This window comes from Bremia lactucae, linkage group LG1, assembly GCF_004359215.1.
Source record: "Bremia lactucae strain SF5 linkage group LG1, whole genome shotgun sequence".
Lineage (NCBI taxonomy): Eukaryota > Oomycota > Peronosporomycetes > Peronosporales > Peronosporaceae > Bremia > Bremia lactucae.
In genome coordinates, this window is record NC_090610.1 from 12666179 (window position 1) to 12691842 (window position 25664).

At 44.7% G+C, this 25664-nt stretch overlaps 3 protein-coding genes across 3 annotated transcripts; 2 read left to right on the plus strand and 1 right to left on the minus strand.

The window, feature by feature from the left end:
- Positions 1-7735: 7735 nt before the first annotated feature.
- CCR75_004954 (uncharacterized protein) lies at positions 7736-9138 on the minus strand (the record flags this gene model as incomplete). The annotated part of the gene is made up of 4 exons (XM_067963039.1): positions 7736-8145; positions 8213-8347; positions 8423-8659; positions 8731-9138. The coding sequence occupies 4 exons, from the start codon at positions 9136-9138 to the stop codon at positions 7909-7911; spliced, it is 1017 nt and encodes a 338-aa protein (XP_067814801.1). The 3' UTR covers positions 7736-7908.
- Positions 9139-10027: 889 nt separating this feature from the next.
- CCR75_004955 (uncharacterized protein) lies at positions 10028-16090 on the plus strand (the record flags this gene model as incomplete). Its single annotated transcript, XM_067963040.1, has 1 exon — positions 10028-16090. One exon carries the CDS (start codon positions 10028-10030, stop codon positions 16088-16090), a length of 6063 nt encoding a protein of 2020 aa, XP_067814800.1.
- A 278-nt stretch (positions 16091-16368) lies between these two features.
- Positions 16369-17665, plus strand: CCR75_004956 (uncharacterized protein; the record flags this gene model as incomplete). The annotated part of the gene is made up of 2 exons (XM_067963041.1): positions 16369-17562; positions 17624-17665. The coding sequence occupies 2 exons, from the start codon at positions 16369-16371 to the stop codon at positions 17663-17665; spliced, it is 1236 nt and encodes a 411-aa protein (XP_067814803.1).
- Between the last annotated feature and the right edge of the window lie 7999 nt (positions 17666-25664).

Genomic DNA, 25664 nt, shown 5'->3' on the forward strand with positions numbered 1-25664 from the left:
GGTCGAAATTTGACGCTGCCTGTGCTTGAACACAGCCGTCGGTAACTATGTCCACGTCACAATAGTGGACCTTTGACGGTGCCTGTACTTGTGCAAGCCGTCGGGATCTAACTCCACAATCACACTGAGGTCTCGTGCAGTCATGAAACAACGACCCACAAGTGAGGCCATCGCACTCACTCGTAGGACATCCACACGCTTGTGGACTTCCAAGACGTTCATCAGTTTCTATCTGATGAACAGGAGACAAGCATAGTCACGACTTAATGCTGCCAATTTATAGATGGCTCGTTCTTTCCGAGCCATGGTAATCCAAGGATGACATCAAATTTGTCATCCAAATCTTGTACGATGGAATAATTTTCATACTCTTTACCCTTTAACGTATATTGGATACCAACTGCGCGTTTCTTTGCGGTTATAGATGCGCCTCTTGCAAGGCGCACTATCACCCTCGTTAAAGGGATATCACGCTCAATTAATTTAGGTCTGCGATCTTCTAGCGATTTGCATCGAATAGATTTGTTCGACGCCCCATAATCGACTAGGGACTTTAGTGGCAACCTTTTTGACACTTTTATTTTCTAGGTGATGAGGTTAATCTCATCCTATGGGGCAGTTACACACAATGGTTGTGTGTGAGGAGCAACTTTCGTCCAAAGGCCTGTAAATTCTTTTGATGTTGCTGGATCAGTGTGGCCGCTCCGCACCTACTGACCCCGACCATTTTCTTACGATCCGCCTCGCCGTTGCGATTTCGCAACAGCGTCAGATCCGCGTCCTCCCCTGTTCCTAGCGAGAGGTCGGTCTTTTCGCTCAGTGCTCTTAGGCACGACCTTGGGGCATTGTACTCATAGGCGTAGTGGACTGTCTTTTGACAACGATTACATTTTTGTAACTTGAAGCGCGAGTTTTTTTTGCTCTCTACATACGAGATATCCATGGGTTCTGGAAGTCCGTTTTCTTGTCGTCTCGGTGGACGATATGCACCCGAGTGGAGAAAAGCCTGTTCAGGCTAAAGTTGCCATGTTCCGCCATAGAGATCACTTGGTTGAGCGACGTGCGTCTTAACAGGTCCGTCTGCAAGACCTTTAGTTAACACACTTACCTGTGTTTGTTCATCAATCTAATGAATAACAATACAATTGACCAGGTATCGTGTATGTTGGGCTTAAGCGTGCATGTCACCCTTGCCCTAATTCAGCACGTGGTGGCTCAAATACTTGATTGAGCCGGGTCTTAAAGACCTCTTACGACCTAAAGACTAATGGGTCGTGGAGCTTGAGCCCCAAGATCTGGCACGTCCGGCTAAGTTGGACATGCCAAATTTCACTTTCGTCGCATCATCACTGATACGACAAGCTTCTATGGCATCGTCTAGTTCGACGAACCATCTCAAAAGAGGGTCGCCCTCGACTGCCTTAAACTTAGATATTTCTATCTTGAAGCTTTCGAGTCGACGCGGAAGCGTCGACCCATTAGCAGCATATACATGCTGCTGTCTCAACAGTTCCAACTGCTGAGCACCCTGTTCTCTTGACACCTCTGTGTGTTGAGAGCCTTGCTGTATAATCAAGGCCTCTTTCTCTTGGGCCCCGTCGAGTTCGTGTTGAATGAACTCGGCAATGGCCGCATGCTGTTCATCTCTGCCCGGACTGAACAGCATAGCACCAACGGCTGGCCTGCATACGACCGAACTCATTCGCTCGATCGTTTTTTATTCAAGGTCACTCATTTGAGTAAATTCCCCACGCGTCGCGTAATATTCTTCTTGAGGGGCTGAAAAACTCCCTCCTTCTTCATACAACATGTCTATGTTGGGTGGAACGAGCGTAGGTCGCTGAACGGACCACAAAGTGCTACCAGGTTAACGAGGCACCTTTCACTATTACTGGTGAGTACTAGTTGACCTTACACTGATTACAGTGAAGGTTAGCTACCTTGTAACTTCACGTACACAAAGGTACAGAGGAAAGTTTCTATAAAGCTAAGAGGACTTAGCTTTAAGCTGGCAAACGTCATTGTCTGAAAAAAAGGAATAAAGTCAAGCTTGCAAAATTCATTTAAACTACAGAATTCCCAAACCGGGATTCACGTCACAACAATGAGCGGATACAATGATATCAAAGAAGACATGTGACTCGCCGTTTTCACGCTGCCAAACGTCATTGTTGAACCGAAAGGAATAAAGTCAGCTTGCAAAATTCCCGAACCGGCACTCGAACCCGGGTCGCGTGGGTCAAACCACGCATCCTACCGCCTAGACTATTTGGGAACGCCGCAAGAAATTTCATAATTATTTTCATGAATCACAACTTCTACCGTTTTTTCGACCGCACTGCATTCTAAATATGATCCATACGCTTTCATTATTTCGAAAACATCACGTCACACCACACTGTGGAGTCGATGAGCTAATAAGCTTTCATAAAATTCACGTCACAACAATGAGCGAATGCGATGATACCAAAGTAGACACGTGACTCGCCGTTTTCACGATTAGGCCAAGGCTTAAAATAGCGAAAAGATTAAGGGAAGTATTAATATATTTAGTATTCTCCGTAACGATCTTCTATGTACTACTGAACCTAATATATTATATCTAACTAAGTATGGCGCCTCCTTGCGCACCGCACAATCGTGTCTTATAACGATTGGCGGGGTTGATTTAGACTTAAATTGACCAATCAATTGAGCTTAAGTCTAGTTGTATCAAAATCATTTAATTTGGAAATTTTAAAACTATTTTAAGTCATTATTAATATTGAAACAATTTAAGTCAATATTAATACAGATAATATAAATATTGACTTAAATAGTTCCAATATGTCCAAATTAAATAATATTGATGCAGTTAGACATTTGCTCGATTATTTTGTTAATACTGTTTAAGTCAATATTAATATAAATAATATTTGGATTGACTTAAACTGTTTCAATGTGTCCAAATGAAATAATATTGATGCAATTAGACAGGAAACAAATAAAGAACACAAGTATAATATAGATAATAATTGTGTATTTCTTTTTTAATTTCGTCTCGTAGCGAATAATAGTTATTATTCCTCTTATAGGAGGTGTTACTTATGTAACGGGACACCGCAATACATAAATGAAAGTACTTAGTGAGTTGGTGAGGCCGCTAAGGCGCCCACCACAAAACCTCACTGCACGTGCGAGATGTCGGGCAAACCGCTTCTTAGCTGTGCTAGGGTGTGTGAAGTAGGGCGTGTGTAGCAGAGCTGCCACGCTCCCAAAGTCAGAGGAAGACTTTTAGACTCAGAGACTCTTTAAGTTGTATAGAACTAATGGGTTTTTCAACTCGAAAGTCGTACAACTATTAAAGCTTAATGAATCCAAGTTTAAGGGATTCAGGGACTCGTAGAACCAAGTAGCAACTAGTGCCCGAGAGTTCGTACCTAAAATAGGCGTTTATCTCTCACAGGTCAATGCGCAAGCCTTAGGCAGGCACTAGACGCTTTAAGATCAAAAGCGGAACTGAATATCATGAAATTAGATAAAAACTTACCCTGGCTAATTTTAAATAGATTAAGACCGCCAGACTGATATCTGGCGGTCAAAATCTATTTAAAATTGACCACACTTGTACCCATAATAAATGGGATTTTATCAATTTAACTATTTAAAATTGAATAAAAAGGTATTTTGCCCATAAAGTAAATGTACCACAACAACGGTTCTCCAACCGATGTGTGCCCCATTACACGCGCAAAGAGAGAGGCAGATTAGACTTTGTTACATGTTTTGTATATTGTATAATTAAGTTAGTATTAAAAAGATAGAAACAGAAGAACTTTATTTTATTTAATACATTTACTTTTAGAGGGCTGCTATATGGACACCCCCCCTTCTGCTGCTTGGATACCCCTTATTCATAAACCTATATTTGATTGGCTGACGTATACCTAATAAATTCATGCTGCGCGCACCACACACCCCTCCCTCAATGGATATTCTGCACGCCACTACGTATCGCTCTCTCGACGAAGCAGAAAAAGTTGTAAAATCATATGCCATTTAAAATGGATTTAGCATCAATCGTGGTCGTTCAAAAACGAATAAAGCTGGCACGGAAGTTCGAAAAGTGTGGCTGAAGTGCGTACACGTCAGGGAACATGAGGGTTCAGGGGGCTAAATTCGTCGCACGTCTACCTTGAAAACTGGCTGTGAATGGCAAGGAACTATGCTGTGAAAGATCCACAAGAACAATGTTACATGGAACTGAGACATTGTTAATGATGAGCATATTGGTCATGACCCTGCTGAAGACCCCTCTGCGTATGCTGCTAACCGAGTAATACGGCCGCAACAACGACGTCAAGTAATTAAAATGACGAAGGCCGGAGCCACGCCGCGTGTTGTTCTGGCAACGCTACGTCAGAATGATCCAGAGTGCAACCTAATCAGCAAAGACATTTACAATGCAAAGCTCAAAGGGAGAAATTTAGCATTAAACGGTCGTCGTCCGATCGAGGCACCCCTGGCCCGATTTCATGAAGATGACATCTTCCATAGGCTTCTCACTAATGATAGTGGTGGATTTTTTTGCACTGCCTGTTCGTCGCGCCAAAGACTGATATTTCCGTCGCTGCTGACTTCTCTAAAAATGCGGTTTTTATTTTGGATTTCATTTATAAAACGTATAAGTATAAAATGCTACTGTTGCACATCGTTGGAGTTACGTCAACAAATCAGACAATATCACTGGCGTTTGTTTTTCTGTAGGAAGAATCAGTACCTGATTACGCTTGGGCCCTTCAACAGTTTTCAAAGTTGCTTTCGTTCATTGTTATATGAGAATATCTTGCTGTTGTGGTTGATTAGGAGCTTGCGCCATCGCAGGAATAACAAGTACCTTTCCCAATGCTGCTGTATTGATTTCCATTTGGCAAATTACCAAGAATGTCCAAGCAAACATTAAAAAGCATATCAAAGCAGAGAATGAATACAATGAATTTTGGGACAAATAAATGACACTTTGTAAGGCACACACTGAACATGATCATATTAGCAAACTAGCATCACTTCGGTCAAGTGTGCCTCTCCAAGTTGCAAACTATCTAGAGAAAACTGGCTGAACAACCAGAAAGAGCGTTTTGTTGTTTCATGGACAAAGAACATTCGTTATTTCGGACATGCAGTCACTTCGCGAGTCGAAGGTAGTCACGCCTTCATTAATCAATGGATAGCCACTTCAACTCTTGACCTGGATGAGGTATATGGGAAGATTGTTCTTGCAGGAGATGCCCAAAGACGGGAAATTAGCCGATAAGTTAGTCTTGAGCGGCTTCAGGTTCCTCTTGGGCTGAAAGCTCCATTTTGGAGCAATGTAGTCCGCTGTATTTAAGCACATGTGTTGTATATTGTGCATAGTCAGTATCAACTGGCAATTGATCCAAGCAACAATACCGAATGTAAAGGAGATTTTATGGGGACTATGGGACTACCTTGCCAGCATAAGGTATTGCAGATATTGCAAAAGAACGATCCTACAAGCTTCAGACTTTCATAAGCACTGGAGATTACTAATAACGCTGCCTCCGCAGAGCATACAGCAGGAACAAAGTCTTGATGAGATCATAAGCTCAACCAAAACCCGTTACAGGAGATAGATTCACGCCAGAAGGCTGCGCTACGCACTTCTATGAAAGGACTACTTTCATCCCGCCCAATGAAACGCGGCAACAACTTCGTAGTGACGTACAATTGGGCGTCCTTCAAAGTCTGCAACACAGCTTCTAAATGACGCTTGTGCGACTCTATTGCGCTCAGCCCTTCCTCGGCCTTACTATGCACGAGTACATCGTCAATGTAATGGGGCGCGTAGGCACCGTGCTGACGCATCACGTGAGCCAGCCTCGCTCATGCTTTTAGCATCAAACTCGCCTATGATACCGCCGAGGGGTCGATCATAAGGCATAGTTTTATTGACCTGCTAAACTGGCAGGGTCACTATGGCAAGTTTCTGTGCTTGAGATGATACCCTATGGTTCATCGTCACGTTGACGAGAAGAACTTAATTATATTAATACAGTTTTTAATTAACACTCTTTAAAGCAAGCTTCTTGAAGAGAGCCTTCCTCTGTACGTAGTAGTGTACCTGAAGTGACGTGAGGCACCACTCGATCGATTGGATATCAATTCGACCGGAGCAAAGAAAAACGCATTCTCAAATGGAGCTACAGTGCTATCTTAATTTTACTGGTAGCATAACCTATTGAATAACTGGCGCATCAGATCGTGGCCAGCAGCCGTTAACTGAGTGGAAAGTTGTAAGGTGTGTAGCGGATCTTAAGATCCCCTTTATAGTGTCGGTAATGTCGTGTAATGTCGTTGCACGAATGTCACATCTTATCGTCGGCATTCCTAACCAACAATGACCAATATGAATAATCCAGATGTTGTCCGTACTCGTGGGCGACCTAAAATAAAAAAACTCGTCATCAACAAAGCGTGACCCATCACATTTCGAGCATTGCGAAAAAGAAGAGCGAAGAAAAAACGAAAATGCGGTCACTACAAGGGGCAAGGCCATTATCAAACCACATGTCCTTTGCTAGCAACGGGAAGGACATCAAGACTAAAAGTTTGGGGATTGACATTGAGAGTGCTTCAGAGGATGAACTTGCGCTTAAGTATGTGAAAGTAGCATCTTTCTGCCAGGCTACATTCACCACTCGAGGCTAAAAGACCTATCATCATTTAAGCTTGATGCAGAGTCGACTAATGAAATCTCAAATCGACAAGGAAAAACCGCTGCAGCAAAAGCCTACATAGAAGCAAATTCCGAAGTAGCACTGGATGTCGATGGAGACGGTAACTGTGGTTTCCGTGCCATTGCAGTGGCACCAGGACGTTCTGAGTTTAATTGGCCAGCCATTAGGAAGGAATTGGCCAAAGAACTCATTGTAAGCAAGCCATTTTACGAGTGCTATTACCTGGAGAAAGGACTGGTAGACCATCACCTTACCACTCTCGCTTGGCTTGCTGGCCCCTGTCACCGGGCATTTTGGCTAATTATGCCAGAGATGGGTGCCGTCATTGCAAACACATACTAACGCGCTGTCGTGTTTTATGGAAAAGAGGCAAGCGTTACAACCCTACCGTTTCACTGCACGCCTTACCAAGCGGAGAAAGTATCGTACTGGTATCACAGCCTCCACTACCAGGCGTTGAAGTTGAAGGCTGATTCGGTTTGGCCAGACATTGACCACCGCTGGGAAATATATGCAAGCGAAACCACAAAAGTATAGAGGGAAATTGTTGAATATAGAGAGCACCTTTTGACCACGCCATGGTTTAACTCTGTCGTGTTGTTTTGGGTGGAGTGTGAGGCGGTAGCCATGGTTTAACTCTCTCGTGTGTTGTTTTGGGTGGTGTGTGAGGCGGTAGCATTTATACCATGTCGGCATTCACAGAATATCCATTGAGGGAGGGGGTGTGGTGCGCGCAGCAGAAATTTATTAGGTATACGTCAGCCAAGCTAATACGTATTTATGGGTAAGGGGTGTCCAAGCAGCAGAAGGGGAGTGTCCATATAGCAGCCCCCATCTTTTAACCCTTTATAAAGCAAGTGTTCTAAAGATAGTTTAACTCTGCACGCAATAGTGTACGTAAAGTGACGTGCGGCACCACTCGCACTGAAGCAGTGCGAAGTGGCCTTGTATAGAAGCATTACAAGTCGGCAGTGCTCCGTTACACCCACTTCGAATAGAAAAAAAGGTATTTTACCCATAACGTAAAATTGGGCCACATTAACGCTTAACAACTTGATGTTCAGCAAGTATTGCAGAACTGCTTTAAAGTTTGCAATATTAGTTTTGGAAAAGTAAACTCCAAATTATGCTATTTGTAAATACCAAATGCATAGCATCTGTTGTCTCATTCTTACGAGCGTGGACGCTGGCGCTGCACCGGTTCAGGCAAGCCGAGCTCGTGGCAGCGCTCATAGGCGGCCCAGATCGAGTCAGCGATGACGGCACGAAATCCATTCTTTTCAGCGCGGTAGAGGCCAGCAGCGGTGGTTCCGCCTGGGCTTGTAATTTTATTCCGCAACTCGACGGGGTGTACGTTTTCCGACTGCATGTAAAGCGCAGATCCTAGCATTGTTTGTTGCACCAATTTCTGCATAACATTCATCAAAAAAGAAAGCATGAGGTGTGAATGCAGCGACAATTTTTCAGCTTAATACCGTCGCCACAGGACGAGAAAAACCCATGTGGACACCCGTGTCGATCATCGCCTCAGCGACAAGAAAGAAATACGCTGGTCCAGATCCCGAAAGCGCTGTGGCCATGTCGAGTGCTTTTTCATCGTCAATGAACACCTACGATACAATTTGAAAAAAACGTTTTTTTTTAATATATTTGCATAAACAATAACTGATAAATGTAAACCAGACCTCAATGCCAAACGACCCAAGAATTTGCTTGGTCAATTCGTGCTGTGCACTTGTGACTTCTGACGACATCGCCCACACCGTCGCGCCTTCACCTATCATTGCTGGCGTGTTTGGCATGGCACGGACAATACGACTGTCCTGCCCTAAATACTTCTGCAGCAGCTTAATGGTAGGTCCTGCCATCACAGAAATGACCAAAGCATTTCGATCCATTGCCACTTTCACAGCCTGCAGCACCTGTGATTTTCCGCATCATCAATCAAAATATCGAAACAATGGCGAATCAAAGGAGTCAGCTATTGACGTACGTCGTCAATCATCTGTGGCTTGACTGCCAGTAATATTACGTCCGCATTTGTGACTGCCGTGCTGTTGCGCGCGTGCGTCTCCACGTTGAGCTTGGCGAACTTGTCTCGCATGGTCGGGTTGGGATCGGACACGACGATCTTAGAGCTGGGAATGAGCTCTGTTTTAAGCACACCCGTGACTATAGCTTCAGCGATGTTGCCACCGCCAATTACAGCCAGGCGACTGAGCTGAACCTCTGCGCGTTCGGAATCAGCTACGCTTTTCTGCGTGCGGGAGTAAATGACCGGCCCTGTGCCTTCCGTGGAGAAGGTGGCGCTTTGAACGCACCTCGATAGGTTTGCCGCAGCACCAAGGAAGGAGGTACGGTTCCATTTGCATGTGCTTCGATATGATAGCCTTGTAGCCATGTGCCTGGCAACGAGGAAACACATCCGGAAATGCAAACTAGGCTTTAATTTGAAACTGAAAAACTGACGAATAGTCGTTAATGTGCGATAACGATTGTGTCTTTTCAGTTCTCTATTTTGTGACTTTGAGCTATAAATGGCAATTTGCTTCAGTTATTGCAGCATTTCAAAGATATTGACGGCCGGTGCAAATACGCACGCTGTTGCCTCGTTGCTCTTTTCTCTGTGATGAGCATTAGATCTACGTACTTAAAATTAATCAACGTGCAACAATATTCCTTCCGCAAATTTTGGATGCTCGAATTGCAAACCCGAATAAAAGTATGGTAGCATGTGTGAAGTAACATTTTGCGAGGCCTGAAGTATTTCCTTTCATCAATGAGTTGCTTTAATTAGTGCTTGAAAGTCAAGTATTAAAAAATGATAATCAAGATGCACAAAAGAAATCACCTTTAAATTCCGCGAATGCCTCAGTTGGTATAGAATACTTCATGCCCTGGTGAATTCTTCGGCTCAATTATTCTGCTTGGCGGTTATCTGTGAATTCTGAGCTCGACCGTATTATTGTCGTTTGTGCCTTTGGCGCCCTGTAAACATAGCAAGTTTTGTCGAGCACGCAAATTTTTGACAAACAGCCCATGCTGAGCGAGTCGATGAAATAATCACAAGTTGTGAATACCTGTTTCCTATAGCAAAATCAGTTGCATAAGTTTGCCCTTGGTTACAGCCCTTCACAAAAAAATTAGCACAGCATTCAGAAATGAACTTTTAAAACAAAATTGGCTTTTTTGCTAGCATCGTATGATGAATAAGCAAGACGCTGAAATACAGGATCATTTGATTGGTTGAAAAGGGTTTATTTGCTGCGTGTTGGCCACTCTTTGTTGCAATGCAAGAGGACATTTGGGACGATGCATTGCTATCGGAGATTGAGGCACTCGAGACTCGTTATGTAAAATCTTGCAGCCGTCTAAATGATACGACAAACATTCCTCAATCAGCCTTTTGCTATAATAAGAATATGTGGAGCTGCAAGTCATGTACGCTGCAAAACAACGCGGCGAGAACTACATGTCAAGTATGCCAGGCACCACGAGTATTCATGTTGCACGAGGATCAAGACACTACCTCAGCCAAGAAGATTATACAGACTCGAATTACTTTCGACAAATCCACGACTTCACCGCCACAGCAACAATCCATAAAGAATGATGGTGTATGCTCAAAGCCTACATCATTCACCTTGACACAAAGAGATCAATTAGCAAAATCCGCTACAGCAAATACAACGCATTTTTCGTTAAAGTCGCCAATAAAGTCTTTTTATTCAAAACGAGCAAAAGAAGAGGTCAAGCCAGACAATTCGCTTTTGCAAACAACGCGGCGTGCAACAGGAGAAGACGCAGTGGCCAAAACAAGATATCTCGACATTTCTATACGCTCAAAAGGCGTGCCCGGGATTGATATTGATGCCGCACAGCATTTCGTGTACCCGACAAATTACTCTATTCGAGACTATCAATTGGCCATTGCAGAAAAAGCATTGTATCACAACACGCTCGTGTCATTGCCTACGGGCTTAGGTAAAACACTAGTGGCTGCAGTTGTCATGTACAATTTTTACCGCTGGTTTCCGACTGGAAAGGTAGTGTTTATGGCGCCGACAAAGCCACTTGTGGCTCAGCAAATAAAAGCGTGTCATGAAATCATGGGAATTCCGCTTTCCGATACTGCAGAATTGCAAGGAAACGTTCCTCCGACAATGCGTCGCGTGCTGTGGAACTCCAGACGCGTGTTCTTTTGCACCCCTCAAAGTTTGCAAAATGATCTTTGCCGAGGTATTTGCAAGGCAGAAACATTTGTGTGCATCATTGTTGACGAAGCTCATAGAGCTACGGGAAAGTACGCCTACTGCGCTGTAGTGCACGAAATTGAAGCAAAAACGCAACAGTATCGCATTTTGGCACTTTCGGCCACACCTGGAGCGAAATTTGATGTGATTCAAGACGTTGTGACGAATTTACGCATCTCCCATATTGAAAGCCGATCAGCTGATGACGTGGATGTACGCAAATATACGCACGCACGGCAAGAAGAGGTAATTGTTTGTCGTCTCGGCGACCAAATTTTAAAAATCAAGGCGCAATTTCTCAAGCTCTTCACGCCGATCATTCAACGATTACTTCGCAATCAGATTATTCGAAATAGCGATCCAGATAAATTGACGAGCTGGTACGTGCTGCAAGCTCGAGAGAATTTTCGAAAGAGCTCGACGTACGCGTCAAAGCGAAGTGCAGAGAGTGACTTAGCGCTTCTCGTGAGTTTGCTACACGCCAAAAGTTTATTGACTGGTCATGGACTCAATAGCTTTCGTGATCAAATCTTGAATTGGGTGGAAGAACGAAAGAATGGCAAATTGTCGTGGTCCAAGAGAGAAATGCTACAGTCTTCGGCATTTCAAGTGCTTGAAACAAGTTTAGCATTAAGCGGTGATAGCTTATATAGTACTGTGAGCCATCCAAAGCTATTGAAACTTCGTGAAGTGCTGTTAGAGCACTTTCAGCGCCATGATGCAGGAGCTTCCAGCACACGAGCCATCGTTTTTACGCAGTTTCGTGCAAGCGTATCGGAAATTGTAGCGCTACTGCGTCCACTTGCACCTATTGTTAACGCGCAGCCTTTCATTGGACAGGGTGCGTCCGGCAAAGCAAAAGAAAACAAGGGGCAGTCTCAAAAAGTACAGCAAGAAATTGTGCGTAGGTTTCGAAAAGGCGACTTTAATGTCCTTGTAGCCACATGCATTGCCGAGGAAGGCCTGGATATTGGAGAAGTTGATCTTATTGTCTCTTTTGATGCACTTACGTCGCCTGTTCGGATGATTCAACGACTGGGTAGAACTGGACGAAAACGCGTTGGCAATGTAATTATCCTCGTGACCGAAGGAGACGAGCAAAAGAAGTTGATGCGTAGTACATCAGCGGCGAAGACTGTTAGTCGCGCGCTAACAACTTATAAAAGTAGATTTATCTTCGCAAAGTGTCCGCGTATGCTTCCAACCGGCATTTACCCGCAATTACGAGAGCTGGAGATGAAAATACCAACTTTCCATGCTTCTCAAGTTGGTGGGAAGATGTCGTCGACAATTCTTGACCCTAATACGTGGCAGCTCAGTGATGCTGAACGAGCTGTGGCGCTGTTGAAGTTTTTTCCGGCAAATTTCGCGAATAGCTGTAGAAATAAGCTGGTGCCAATTGTTGCTGATCGGGCACATCTACTACGGCGCCAATCGCGTACGTTGGTGCGAAACAATGATAGCACTCAAGTGAGTTATTCTGTTCGGTCGCTTATTTTGCTACGTCTAGTTCGCGACATTCACGGTGTCGACGAGAATTTGGAAGATGAATCTGATGATGATGACAGTATGAATGCTGATAAGGAAGAAGAAGCTGAGGTGGCGAGCTCGAACAATCGTGCAAATTCTGTGGAACATGGAAATGAGTGTCATGCAGCATTTTTAAGGTCTCGAACAACCAAGTTTCACAGCACTAGATTGAGTATAATCGACTCGAAACTGAAAGGTGAGATGACCTCTGCTTCGCAACAATGTAAAACGCCCGATGAGCCCGATTTTGCAAGCACATGGGACAACGTATACGATACAATTGGAGAATCGATCTCTTCCTTTGACACGCACTTTAGCCCGCAATATGCCGACTTGATAACCCGTAATATCTCTACTACTACTGAGGACGTTATAAATTGCAATGGTTGCTGTGAAAATACTGCTTCAATGACCCTTACAGGAGAAAAGCAGAAGATAGATGCTTGTAAAGCAACATCCTTGTTGGTTCCGACCAGCGAGGACGATATGACTGAGGCGAAAACAACTGCCTCTGGCAGCAAGTGGCCTGACTCTAATGTTTCTAGAGGCGCGAAAAAGCCAACTCGAGATTCGACGCTCTCCTTTAAAAATGTCAGTCATCACAATTTCTCAAACAGAGCTGAGACGGCTTCGCAAACCTGTCGAACGCGACAACTGGTATTTGATGAAAACGCTATTGATGCCAATCCACTGACTTTTACGCAAACAATGGAGCTTTTGCCAACAGAGCCAGCTAGAGAAGCTCAAGTACTACGTTCTAAAAAGCACGAAACGCCTCGAGCCACAAAGGAGAATTTTTCAGAGTTACCACCTGTGTCGTGTGCACAAAAAAGTGTTAGTGCTGCCAATGAAATGCCATATTATGAAGAACAGACCGAAAACGAATTACAATCCTTTGAATTACTTCCATCATTGTCGAATGGTCCTGTAATGGCATCTAATTTATTAAATGTCTCGCTACGTGCAGCTTCTCCTGATAAAAAGTTTGTGGGAGCTGGCATTCAAGAAGACAAAGCTCATGAACGAGTTGACGATGATTTAAGTTCTGTGGTTGCGAATGAAAGTAGTTTTCTTCAAGCAAGCAATATTAATTCCAAAACACGAGCAGACTCTGACGCTGAAGATATGCTAGCTATTAATCCAATGGAATTCACGCCCCCGTCAAAAAGGTATTTAGCCGAGTATATTCATGGTGCTACGCATACAAATCAGAAGGAAGTTGATTTCGAGCATAAGGACGATGGCTGCTGTGCTGTGTGTCTTGAGCGTGAATCATATGATGATGATCTAATACTCTTTTGCGATGGATGTAACGTGGGAGTTCATCAATTCTGCTATGGTATTCTCTCTGTACCCGATGCCGAGTGGTTCTGTGCCGTCTGCTCGGTGGCTCTAAAGACTGGCAACGATGTCGCTGCTAATCCACCACGATGTCAGCTCTGTCCACACCGCGGGGGTGCGTACAAGCGGACGGGATGCCACCACTGGGTTCACGTTCAATGCTATATATGGATTCCAGAGTTACAAGTCGAGCAGGGAGTGGATGATTCTCTTATGCTTTCTGAATTAACTCGACTTGATCCAGACCGCAAGAATCTCGATTGTTCAATATGCCATTCGCAGATTGGTAATGGAAAGATTCAATGCGCACACAAGCAATGTTTGACTGCCTTTCATGTCAGTTGTGCCGCATTCGCTGGCTATCGCATGGATCAAGTCGATGTTTCAGGCAGTGACGACAAGGAATGTTATACTTTATTTCTAGCTTACTGCTCATTACACCGCAAATCTTCTGCTCCAGTATGCGCTTCGGATTTGTCAACGTTACCTGAGAAAGCAACGGTTTCCCTATCCCATCCATCACTTTCAAAACCTGCAAATATTGCATCTCCTAGTCACTTATTAGCATCGCCTTCCTCTGCGGAGGTCGAAAAGAAACGTAAAAAGTTTCGGCGACTTAAACGCAAGTATGAGTACTCTCCCTCCCACTTGTGTTCACAGCCAGAAGCGTCAAGAACATTGCAAAAGCGTCTCAAGAGAAAGAAGAAGCAGCGAGAGACTTCACGAGCTTTAGCAGCTGCGTATATTGAAGAAACAGCTGAAGTGCAAGGGGGAGATGATGATGATGACGACGATGATAATGAGTATGGAGAAGACGATCAAGAGGCGGCGGACAATTCATTTATTAACGATTCGTCGCAGCTTCTGTATTCACAGTCGGTCAAATCTTATGAAGACGTTGGGGATCTCACGTCAAAGAAGAAATTGAAATCAAGTCCCAATATGCGGGCTATTTATGCGCAATCACTTTGTGCATCACAGACTTCTCCACTACCACTAGGTAGGCACTGGGGAGCACTTCGATCAAATGGAATTATCCGTGCTTGTCTTGATAAAATGCATACCAAAACGAAGACTACGACGACGCCAACAACTGCTGTAGCAGTTGTGGAGGAATTCCAAGCGGCTTGTGACCAACGGAATTGCTTGCCAGCTGATACGATTCAACTCGATTCGCCTACCATTTGTCCGTTGAATCAGACCAAGAGGTTGTTTAATGACACTTTGCATACCGAGATGGAAACAAATGGCATTGAAACTTTCAACACATTGGAGGAAAATCGGCAAGAAAACTTGAAACAAACAAAATCACAGACGTCACTAGTTTGCAACAACATTTTATTGTCGAAAGATGACCAGTTGGCAAATGCACGAGATGTGAGAGCAATTGATTCATTCCATTTGACGAAAGAGGGAATGGCTCATGACGGAGAAAGTGCTGCGTATTCTCATTATTCGAATGGAACGTTGACGTGTAAAAGGTCTCTTGTTCCTGCGAAACGGTCCGTGACGTCTACTGTCGATCTAACTTGTCATCACTCGCAAAGGTTATCCCAGTCAATGAAGTGGAACATTCTCGTAAGCTCGACCTTTGCCAGCTCCAAAATATATGCAATCCTTTTATCGTCCAAGAGCGCCGACTGTGGCGTAACAATTACAGATTCGCTCCATGTCGATGTTTTACTTAGTGTGCGCACCGCCGTTCTTTTCTTAACAAGCCAACAAGTACACGCGCTGAAGAATACACCTCCAAACCAAAATGAAAAAAGCGGCTTGTTGTTTAGATTGACTTTGGCCATGCACAAGAAAGTCATTGTAGCTGTTGTTCACACTGGTGAAAAATCCGAGATTCAGCGAATTCTACCGTTTCCAAACGTGACAATTATTGTGCAAGATTGCATCGATACTCTATGCTCGCAACTTCACCAAATTGCACACGAGGATCTCGTCGAAGGGTACGAATTTCCTTCTTTATGTCTTGGTCCCTTAAGTGATCAGGTTCCAAGAGCGCTAGACGAGAATTTCGCATCCCGACTCGAGTTCTTTCGCTCTATTCCAGCTTTGTCACTTGACAGTGCACTGAATTTAAGTTTTCGCTTTAAAAACTTTTCAGTAACACAAGTGCCAGTGCATAAATTTAACGAAATGCATTGGAGAAGGATGTTGCCATGGATCTCCGAGGCGTCAGCGGTGGAGATTCAGAAACATGTGCAAAATATACGACGTTGAGGTTGTAAAGTATGATAGTTTAGCTATCGTCGGCTGACTATTTAAAAGCGCAGAAAGCGACTAAAACGGTCATGCCCGGTTCACTGCGAGGTGGCATGTCTTAGCCACTTTTTGTGTGCAAATTAGAATTAGGTAATTACTGTAAAATACACACGCTCCAATAATGGGAGCAGCCACAAGCAACCCATTTATCGACACGAAATTTCTTAAAAGTATCGAAGCCGCTCGGAGTTGCCCAAAATGTATTCAATTATTGTGTATCGACTCCATATTCCACAATGGAGGACATTCTTCCGCAGAGCAAGAAGCAGCACCGTAAGCAGGAAAAGGCTCGATGGTTAGCGGAGCGCAAGTCTTTGCAAATACTGGAGGGCTTAGCATCTTCCAGGCGGAAGAGTAGAAATCACCGTCAACGAATTGTCCCGCCTTCCGCTGCTGTCCACTTTGAGCCGTGCATGTCGACTAATTGTGACAATCGAGTGGCTGGACACTCGTGCGTCGTGCGGAGAATTGAACCGTACGTCCATCGCTTTGCGCTCTTTGCAAAAGACCGGTGGACGGATCGTAGTTTGCGTGATCTCTTTGCCAGTGAGTTTTCCACCCTCTCGTCAGAATACTGCGCGCGAGCAGCTCAGCTGGGGCTCATTCGGGTGAATGGACAAGAGGCGAAGCTGGACACGATTCTGAAACGTGGAAGTTTCTTTGAGCACGTCGTGCATCGACATGAGCCTGCAATTCATTTCCCGATCAAGACTGCCATGGAGTTATCGACATTGGCGTCGCTATCCACGACGTGGATCCATTTGGAGACAGACGACTTGATGGTGGTAAATAAACCCTCGGGCGTTCCCGTGCATCCAACCGGCAGCTTTCAATTTAATTCGCTGACGCATATACTGCATCATGACAGACAAGGGATTGCCGCAGAGAAGGAAAGTTTAACACAAAAGCTCTATCCAGTGCATCGATTGGATCGATTGACGTCAGGACTGCTGATACTCGCCAAATCGGCGGAAAAGGCACGCAGTCTTACGGCTGAGCTAACAAATCCTTCTATCAACCAAGGAACTGGCATGCGTTTGGTGCAGAAATACTACGTAGCGCGAGTTCAAGGCGACTTTCCCGTCACGGCAATGGGTTCTGCAGGCATTGCTAAGTTCTGCTCAGCATTTGTAACGATTGATAGTTTACGTGAAGAATACTGGCGCGTGGAAGCCCCAATCGGTTTGATGTCACCACGCCAAGGACATAAAAGATGTGTGAGTGAGTCAGAAGACGCCAAGCCTTGTGTAACGCTAATGCGTCGTCGTGGAGACTCCGTGGGTGGCGAAAGTATCGTTGAATGCCTCCTTTTAACGGGTCGGACGCATCAACTTCGAGTGCATTTACAACACGTGGGCTTTTCAATCGTAAACGATCCGCTGTACGGAATTCCGAATGAAGACAAAGGGATGAGGCTTGCAATTAGGCAAGTACAGAATGTCCTCTTTGATGCTGTTCCAATTTCATATTACCAAAAATTTCATCATGAAGATGATAAACTTCGATGTACTCGAGTGTGCGAAGTCTGCATAGCTAAAATCCAAGGAATTTTCGAGGTTGAAAACAAGGATGTAATTATGTGGTTGCATTCCTATCGATATGAAACCCCCAGTTGGTCATTTGAAGTGCCGTTGCCGTCTTGGGCCACATTGCCAACAGCATTGCCCATCTGATTAACATTGTAAAATTGCAAAAGTACTTCTCTCTGCACGACGTGCAGAGGAAGGCTCTCAGTAGCTAAGAAATCTTAGCTTACGCAGAGTAAATTCTAAGGCTTTATTATAGAGAAAACGTAAAACTGTGATAATATATCAAGTTCCTACGTAACGATCTTTTATCTACCACTGACTTTATTATATTAATAACTATCTATGTATGGCCCGCACAATCTTGTCTTATAACGATTGGCGGATATGGTAATATTGGAACAAGTCAAAGTTAATAAAGATAATATTTGTACTTTTCCTCTCATAGACCAGGTTGTTAATTAATATATTATCTAAAAAAGTAGATATTATTTGGAAAATATTACTTTACATAGGAATTTTTGGAAAGCTTATCCATAAATCGATGTAGGCCATTACATCTACTTGCTCCGCGGTCCAGTCAGCACTGGACGCGCCCAAAGAGAGAGACAAATAAGATATATTACATGTTCTGTATTAGTTTATAATGAAGTTAGTATTAAATAGATAGAAACAGAAGAACAACTTAATTACATGAAATACAGTTTACTTTTAGCCCTCTTTGCAGCAAGAATCTCAAAGAAAGTCTTCTTCTGCACGTACTAGTGTACGTGAAGTGACGTCTCGCACAGAAGCAGTACAAGTCGGCAGTGCCCCGTTACACATGGTAGCACTTTGTAGTCCGTCCAAGGACCACAGTTCTATCATCTAACATGTCCATGTTAAATAATAATGGAAATACGCATCACGTTTAGCGTGATAAATACTTATTCTAAGTGACATAGAAAGGAGTGCGGTCGAACGAACGATTTCGACCGTAGAAAATGATGCCATCTTGGCCATGCTGTCCGGTTTGGACAGATTTGCCCTCCATTCAGCCATCGCCAAGTTCATATAACATGAGCTTGACGAGGCGAAGGAGAAGGTAGCCTTGCTCGATCAGTAAGGCTCTCAACAGGCAGGACTGTTGAGGTTGCAAGAGGTACAGACCCCTGTATCTGGGATGACGCACACGCGTCGTCCCAAAACCTTAAAGATTGACATATCTAAGTATAGGGGGTCGTAGAAGACTCCCTCTCACGATGGTTTGTCGTGTTGGAAGATGCCATAAGGGCTCGTCACATCGTCGACGAGCAAATGCAAGTTGCATTTGCTCAGTCAAACCTGGCAGGTCGTGCCAAAACTTGGGCATATGCCTCAAGTTGGTGACCCGTACATATTTGGCTAGCTAGAGGATTTTCAATCCTGGCTCCAACAGAAGTTTAAGCTGCCCAGGGCTGAGTTAAAAGCTCGATCAGAGCTTCTGAAATTTAAGCAAGGCAAGCGTAATGTTCAAGCTTACGCCCAGCGTGTACGACTATTAACGAATTGTACCATGAACAATCCAATTTATGAACACACGTTGATTAAGGTAATCATGGAAGGTCTTACGGATGGTCCCGTGAAGACCCATTTGTTCCGCTGAAACTGGATACGCTTGAAGAAGCATTATCCATTTTTAAGATTTTGATGCAAGTTTATTAGCAAGGTGTATGCGGAACAGGAGGACATTAGCTTGAGACAGGCTCAAACTAGTTTGTCATCGTATCGTCCTCCGTGACGACAAGAGCTTGGAGGTCCAGAACCTATGGACCTCGCTTTCGAACAGTAAGCGATTGCAGAGATGCAATCAATGTCAAAAGTTAGGTCACTGCGGTCATGATAGAAAGTGCCCCACGCCCAGTACCGCTTATGGACTGAATTTTAAAAGGGTAACGGTCGCGGGTCCGGCGTCGTTGCGAAATCGCAACAGCGAGGCGGACCACAAAAAAACGGTTGGGTCAGTAAGAGCGCATCGCCCTACTGATTCAGCAACCTCAAGAGAATTTGCAAATCTCTTGACATAAGTTGCTCCAGACACATAATCATTATTTGTCTCTGCACCTGGTGCTGAGGTATACCTCATCACCTTGAAGTAGAAAGTGACAAATGATTTGTCACTTAGGGCCCTAGTGGACTGTGGAGCGTCGAATACTTTATTCGTCTCCAGTCGCTAGAGGGTCGTAAGCTCAAATATCTTGAGCGCGACATCCCTCCAACGACAGGCGCGTCGATAATAGTGATGAAACCCGTAGTGAGATTTCACTACCGTTAAGATTAACAGCTTGATGATGTTTTCATCGTACTGGATTTGGATGACAGACTTGATGTCATCCTAGGTTTACCTTGGCTCAGAAAGTATGAGCCAATAATCAACTGGCAGTCTCGATCCGTAAAGATGCCTGCCACTTGTTCATCAGATGGCCTTCTGATGAACGTGTTGGCGCGTCCACAAGCGTGTGGATCACTACGGCTGAATGCGATGGCCTCACTTGTGAAATGGTCGTTAGTACGACTGCACAAGATCACAGTGTGATTACTAATCACAGTGTGGAGTCAGCTGCCGGCGGCTGTGCGAATGCACAGGCAGTGCTGAAGGTCCACCACCCGAATAAGTCGAATGAATTGAGACATGAATGTACGTCTAGCGGGCTACATTCAAGGAAGGTACCGGTTGTCCAAAAAAGACAACACGATGATCCTAGACCGTAGTTGAGAGTCGACCGTAGAGGACCCGACTGTGATAGCGCAATCATATTCGGAAGATGTTAAGGGAATAATCTTCGCGTAGTTGAGAAGAAAACCCTCAAATAGTTAATGCTGAATTCAGCATCCCAAGGAATTAATTCCTCGGCAGCCTGTGGATAAATTCCAGGAAGAAAACGAGACATTGAATGTCTTGGTTAATGACGGATCAAGAGTAGGCGCTTACACTCTTGATATGTATGTGCCTCCGAAGTTACCTTCGGATATAACTCAAATATTTACCCTAGAACCTAAACGGTTCTTGAGAGATCTGCACAATGGCAGAATCAAGCAGATCTACGTAGTCTTCACAGAAGGACGAATACGCAACCGATATCCGGTCAGCGGTAATTTTTGCTGAGAACGAACGAGTTCTCAGCAGCTCATCGATGGACGAAAGTGTCCTCGATGTGAAGACTCGGCTTAAGAGATATACTACTCAATCCTGGAAGTCACTTAAGACAGATCCTATATAAAAGGATTTGATTTGAACTCGGGGATGTATTCCCTGAAACAGTTCAATGCGAGTTGCCTAAGAATATAGGCACTCGAAATGAGATCAAGCTTAAACCGGGATCAAAGTACTGTGTCATGAAGCAGTGGCCACTGCCTCGTGGACAAATACTTGCGATCGATAAATTCTTTATCGATCGATTAAAAGCGGGCCATGAACGGGAGTCAACCTCCCCACATAGCTCTCCGACCTTCTGTGTGCGAAAGACCACAGGAGGGTGGTGGATAATGCACGCATTCAACAAACTGAATGCTGCATCGGTACCGACTCAAACGCCGATATCTAGAAAAGACGTAATCATAGATGGTATGATTAAGAGTACCATTTTTTCGTCTATGGATCTAATGGACGGATTTTATCAGATCCTTATGCGTGAACGAAACATCCCTTACACGGCAGTGAGCACCTCCAGCGGGGTGATCTGGGAATGGTTAGTAATGTCACAGGGGCTTAGTAGCGCCCCTGCAACATTCAACAGATGCATAACGAATCTGTTGAGACCAGTGCGAGAATTGGCACCGAGTTATTTCGACCTTGTTTTCGTCCATAGCCGAGCCATGGACGGAAAGACGGACGTGGAAGTTCATAAAACTCACGTTCGTCAGGTTCTTAAACTTATGCGAAAGCGTAAGTTGTACTCAAATCTCAAGAAGTGTATATTCGCTGCAAGCGAAATATCACTTTTTGAGTGCATCGTCGGAAAACACGGCGCGCGCCCTGATCCCGAAAGGTCAAGGCAATTACCGACTGGCCAGTTCCAGCCGATGTCAAGTGACTTAGAAAGTTTCTTGGGCTAGCGGCGTACTTGCACAGTACCCCCGCAATTATGCCGAGATGACAGTTCATCTCTCTCGTCTCTTGAAAAAAGACGAGAAATGGTTATGGAACGCTGATTGTCAGCGTTCGTTTGAAGGTATCAAGCAAAGCTTGATGCAATCGCCCATCTTGGCGAATGCAGATCAAGACAGACCATTTCATGTGGTCTGCTACGCCAGCTATTTCTCAATCGGCTGTGTGTTAATGCAATACGATACAGACGGCGCGGAGTGCGTCGTCTGTTACCAATCGCGTCAGCTGCAACCAGCTGAACGCAATTACCTAGTGCATGACAAGGAACTCCTTGCCATGAAATGTACACTGGCAGAATTTAGGGTATCTCCGAGGAGATAGACCGTTCATCGTATATACGGACCATGCGTCATTACGTACAGCCGTGAATAGTTCACACCTCTCGCAAAGAATGGCGAGGTGGCTATACTTCTTCGCGGAGTATAATTTCTCCGTGAAATATAAACCAGGACGACTTAATGTCGTCGCTGATGCGTTATCACGCCGACCCAATTTTGAGCCGGCTGCGCACTCCAACAGTAAAAATAATCCCACTGTCGCAATATTATAACAAATGTTCCGTCGTCAACTATCTTTTATGACTTAAAAGCCTACACAAAAGATATAGGCCTTCTGCGTTTAATAGATCATCTGATGATTTGCTCTTGCGCATCATGTATGAGTGTCACGATGCCCACTTGTTGCGACTTTTACTGGTCCCATCAGTATCAGTTTGTGCGCAAGTTCATTCGTGCTTGCGAGGAATGTCAACGATTGAAGCCTAGTCCTTCATCCCGTGCACCTGTCCAACCTCTACCACTTCCGGCAGAATGTTGGCAGTCCATACCTATGAATTTCATCTTCGGATTTCCCGAATACGATCACAAAAACAATGAAATCCTTATTTTTGTAGACAGATTCAGCAAGATGGTACATCTTGCTGCGGTACTAGATTCGATTACCCCTCCGGGTTGTGCCCGTGTCTTTATCGACACGGTATTCAAACTCCACGGGTTACCCCGTGAACTGGTTTCGGATGGAGATCCACGGTTGACGGCGGAGTTTTGGCACACCGTGTTCCGATCTCTCGGAACACCGCTGGCTATGTCAACTTCTGATCATCCAGAGAAAAATGGTCAGACGAAACGCGTAAATCGCGTCCTCGAAGAGATACTTCGAGGTTACGTCCAATCGTATCCGAATTGGAGCGAGTTTCTACCGATGGTCGAATTCGCCATCGATAATTCGGTGCATGCGTCTACATCGCATACACCGTTCTCCTTCAATGGCTTACGTTATCCACGTATACCCACCCAATTAGAGGGATTCTCTAGTTTAAGGGGGGTGGACTCGCACGAGCAAAACCATTTCTGACTCATGCTCATCACGCGTCGAAGTAAAAAACGACGCGAATGATGTCGATGTCGAAGCAATCGACATCGAAGATGAGAAAACTCATGGCAGTGCGCACAAAGCGCATTGAAAAAGACAAAACAAATGAGACAGCAGAGGAATTTCTGCTGACTCGAGAATCAGTAATCTGTTTCGTACAGAATTCCATTGCTAACGCAGTGGACCGTCAGAAACGGAACGCAAACAAACATGGAAGAGCAAACGTTCTTTCATTATAAATTAATGACCTACTACTACTCTCTATGGTAAACTTACCTAAGCGTGTCGTCACTAATGTGGTTAGCAGTATACTACTTCCCAAGTTCATTGGGCCATTCCGTGTACTGCGTCGCAGAGGCAATGCGTACACAATAGAATTGCCACGTAGGATGCGAACGCATCCTACGTCTTACGTTGGTCGGCTCCGTCCGTACCATCAGTACGCGGTTTCTTTCGAGGACGGATCTGACCACCCTTTTCAAGATCCCTAAACGATTCTTGTGGTCACGAACCAGATTCTCATGCTGAATCTGGAGATTCTCATGTCGGGTCCGAAGATCCTCGAAACCGCGATGAGCAGACGACAGCTCATCACGAAGAGCGTGATAATTCCTTTCGTACTCCAACGTGGAGTACGCACTCTACGAACAGTCTTCCAACCGCTCGATATGGTGAGTCTGCACCGTCTATTCTAATGAGTAACACTTACCGCGCTTGTGATCAAGACCCTCCTCCAATACATGGAGGTAGTGGTCGAAATTGTCGATCTTCGACTCTAGGTCCGACACATAGGTCGGATCTAATTTTCCCTCCATCACCACAACCATTGGTGGATTCCCACTATGGTCAACGTTTTCTTGTGGAACGTATCGTAAGAAAACGTGATGTGAAGGGCAGCCAAACGAGATATCTTGTTCGCTGGCGCGGTTATTTACCTTCGCATGACAGCTGGGAGTCTCCTTTTCAGCTGGTTGTTGACGTTGAGGGCTTCGTCCGTCAGTATGACGAGAACCAGTCGATGGATCAGATGGTCATCGGAAAGCACGCGCCCCTGGCGCTTGTAAATCGAATGCAAACGTAAATCGGATCGCGCATCTCGATAGAGATGCGAGCCCTCCCTCAGGGCGAAGAAAGGGAATAAGCACATCCTTTCACCCGTTTCGTGTTGTCGACACAACACGGACAGGGATCACCCCAAGTGAGGCATGGAAGTCCTGCCTCACGAGACAACCGATGCAGTTTAAATCTTGCACCGGTTGGAGTTCGGTTTTCAAACTAGACACGAATCGTGTTAAGTCTTTGAAGCCAGGCTTCGCGTCCAATATCTTTGACATTGCAAATAAACGCGTTCCAGGCTTGCACCAACGAGCATTTATCTCGCTTGTTGTTGCCAGTAGACGAACGGTGCTTCAGAAAAGCATCGAGATAAAAACCTTCTTCAGCGTGAAAGTTCTTCGCGCAGGGATCATGCCATGTAGCTTTGACTTATTAGATAAAGGATAATTATTGTGAGGAGTTGTCCTTCAGACAAGCTACTGACTAGCCGTTCGGGCAAAAGCCACGGCTCCTCTTGGGGGCAAGACGATACATTTAACTGTCCGCACTCCCCTGAGTGGTACCCACTGAAGCAGGAATATGACAAGAACATTTATTACGATGGCTTTAGTCATCGTCATCACCACGCATAGGAACCAGTGCGGGTGACGGCACGGGAGATGGTGCTGGCGATAGGTAGTCATCCTTGTCGTCGGAACCAATCATTCAACAGCGAATGTTATTAGCACGTCTACCCTCCTAGTCAGACTTCTGACGACGTTCAGGCGACTGTTCCGCTCTCCCTGAGCCGGCCATCTCGTCCGACTCGCATTCATAGTCGACCGCCAAAGAGCGGTCGCACTCACGTGGTGACCCACCACGTGCACCCGCAACATGTAATGTTGCGAGAGTAGATGATATTACGGTAGATGAAATGTCTGCCGCAAGAGACAATAGTGCGTGGCCGGCGGCTGCATGTACCGCCGCCGAAGGTTCCGCACTATTCGCTTACCGGGTGGACTCGTTAACAATGCGATAGAATTGAATCAATGATGGTTCTGACCAATTAACATCGTTTTCAATTAAGTGGTCTCATAGTGAGCACTCTATTAAATGACAGTCAGAGTAGTTGTCGCTTAAGGGAGGGGTGATGGGGTGTATCGCTACATGAAATTAACACTTGAATGTTGTTAATTAATATGTTATCTAAACTGTAGAGAATATTTGGAGAATATTACTTTGCATAGTAATATTTGGAGAATATTACTTTACATAGTAATATTCGGAAAGCTTATCCATTCGTAAATATAGACCATTATATCTACTTGCTCCGCGGTCTAATGAACACTGGACGCGCGCAAGAGAAAGATAGATAAGACTTATTACATGTTTTGTATTAGTGAATACTTAAGTTAGTATTATATAGATAGAAACAGAAAAGCTTAAATAAATTAAATACAGTTTTGTTATAACC